Below are 2,500 nucleotides of genomic sequence, written 5' to 3'. Positions count from 1 at the left end.
CTAATGTTGAGTTTAGGCTGAAATGGTCACAGTGAACCTTGCACTCTAATGTTCAGTTTAGGGTGAGATGGTCACAGTGAACCTTGACAGGCCCAATGTTCTGTTAAGGCCCAGTTGGTCTAATGTTCAGTTTAGGCTGAAATGTTCACAGTGAACCTTGTGGTCCAATGTTCTGTTAAGGCCCAGTTGGTCTAATGTTCAGTTTAGGCTGAAATGATCACAGTGAACCTTGTGGCCAAATGTTCTGTTAAGGCCCAGTTGGTCTAATGTTCAGTTTAGGGTGAAAAGATCACAGTGAACCTTGCGGTCTTCTGTTTAGTTTGACAGGGAAGCTTCTAGAATGCTTTGTGATGTGTTTAGTTTGATAGGGAAGCTTCTAGAAGGCTTTGTGATGACAGGGAAGCTTCTAGAATGCTTTGTGATGACAGGGAAGATTCTAGAATGCTTTGTGATGTGTTTAGTTAGACAGGGAAGCTTCTAGAATGCTTTGTGATGTCTTTTTTCTCATCTTTGAGGGCACCGACAATGAGAGGTGCTTTAGAAACCACATCGTCTGATATTGATTTTAGCCTCTGCCAGATGATTACACTCGTTAAACTGGTCATGCTCTTTGCCACAACAACATCCAGGAGGGCTTATAAAATTTAACTGTAATTATTTATTTGTAACAAGACCCTTTTTGAGGCATTTTCTGTTTAACTGTGAATTTGTACTTTCCACATTCTGCACATAAGACTACAGACACTGCATGACGAGTGAGATTTCTTTTTTTTATGGTGGAGACAGACACACCCACACAGAAATACAAACACACACACACACACACACACACACACATACGGACACGCACACACACTCAAGCACAATATTCATCAGCTATTTTGTCAGCTATTATCCCATTTATCAGCTATCATCCCATTATTGACCACAATACTGAATCAGTGCACCTAGACGAAGTTGTTATACACATTAGAAAAAGTTATTTATCACTTTAAACACATTTAATAAATGTTATGAATGCAACGTATCATGCTTAAGTGGTCATCATACCTGGGGGATCTGAACAGCTTGAGCTTTGACTGCCGATGCCATCATCCAATGAATCACTTTGAGAGTCCTTTGAGTTCTGTGGGGATCAAATAGAACATACCTTTAAGACATATTATGTGAAAAGTGGTATCTTACTGCTACTGAAAACAAAACCTTTTCGTTTTACTGAAATACTACAGCGTAAATTAGTTTTCTTAGCGTTCTTATGTGGAGTATGTGTAATCTAATAAAACTTTGAAAGCTTATTTGGCATGAGATTGACGAAGACTGACTTGAAGAATTTTTGGCGTGAGATGAATTTATCTGGATACAAGACCACTGAGATAGATGACTTTGGAAAAACTACAAATCTCTGTGACACAGGGTAAACACAAATAAGGTTACAGCTTACGTTGGATTCTTAAATAAATAACATTGGCGGGCATGAGTGTCAAAAGTGTCAAAACAGAGAGAAGGCCAGCTCAATATCTGACTTGCATTCTTTTCTTTCATTTGGCTCAACGAGTAAAAGCCAGTCCGAGACCGACTCTTGTTCTAGTTACCCTCTTTTTCTCTCCCTCGCTTCCTCCGACAACATCTTCTCCGGGTTCTTCGTTACCTTTGCCCTGCGGTCCACACAAGAGTACTGTGCTAGCTTGTTCTTATAGCTAGCAGAAGGGTCTAGTTGTTGTTCTGTGAGTCGGTGCCATGAAGCATTACGTGGTTCTTGCAAGAGGTGTGGCACCCTGTCCACCCGAGTTGCATAGTGTAATACCAGGCGTCCAGGCATGCTGTAGCAGTGACACATACGCTTTTCTCCCTCTTACAAGTCAGTGTACCACCAACATTATTTTGAAGCTGTTATTTTAAGGTAAAATGGGTACATAACGTTGCTTTAACATCTCAGGGTTTGCTTATACACAAGCATGGTGAGGCAGGTTTATATATTTTCAACACATCTTTGGCCAACAGCGCTTCATTATACTTGATCAGGAAATCAGTGAATCAAGCCATGAGTTATAAAACATACTGCATAAAGCATACTTGTCTGTGATTCTATCCCTATAACACACACACACACACACCCACACACACACACACACACACACACACACACACACACACACACACACTCAAAAATGTACGCAGGCAGACAGGTGGGGAAAAAAAACACACAGGCACGCAGGCAGACACGCACACACACATACACACACACTCAAAAATGTATGCAGGCAGGCTCGCACACACTCACACACACACACACACACACATAAACACACACAGAGAGAAAGTCTCACTTTCAGCTGCCTCTCTTATTTATCTGTTTCTCCATTGCCTCAGCCCCTCTGGATGAGGCCCTGTAGATGAATGATAATTGGCCCGGCCCCACAGGCTCCTGTGCATCTTCTCTCATTTGCTCTCATTGATTCCAGCAGCGTAGGCCTGGCCTCACTAACACTCACACCAGCAT

At 41.8% G+C, this 2,500-nt stretch overlaps 1 protein-coding gene across 1 annotated transcript in view; it reads right to left on the bottom strand.

The window, feature by feature from the left end:
* LOC308382368 (phospholipid-transporting ATPase ABCA1) overlaps positions 1 to 2,500 on the bottom strand; it is a gene marked incomplete at both ends in the record, with an annotated part of 237,019 nt that overhangs the window by 135,293 nt on the left and 99,226 nt on the right. Inside the window, 2 exons of the mRNA XM_080860090.1 lie at positions 1,051 to 1,126; positions 1,649 to 1,722. Coding sequence (XP_080716216.1) covers positions 1,051 to 1,126; positions 1,649 to 1,722 — 150 coding nt within the window. The remainder of the gene's footprint in view (positions 1 to 1,050; positions 1,127 to 1,648; positions 1,723 to 2,500) is intronic.

Source organism: Sprattus sprattus, assembly GCF_963457725.1.
Source record: "Sprattus sprattus genome assembly, chromosome: 21".
NCBI classification, from domain to species: domain Eukaryota; kingdom Metazoa; phylum Chordata; class Actinopteri; order Clupeiformes; family Clupeidae; genus Sprattus; species Sprattus sprattus.
The sequence above is the reverse complement of the archived record's forward strand: the minus strand, read 5'-3'. Positions and strand labels throughout refer to the sequence as shown.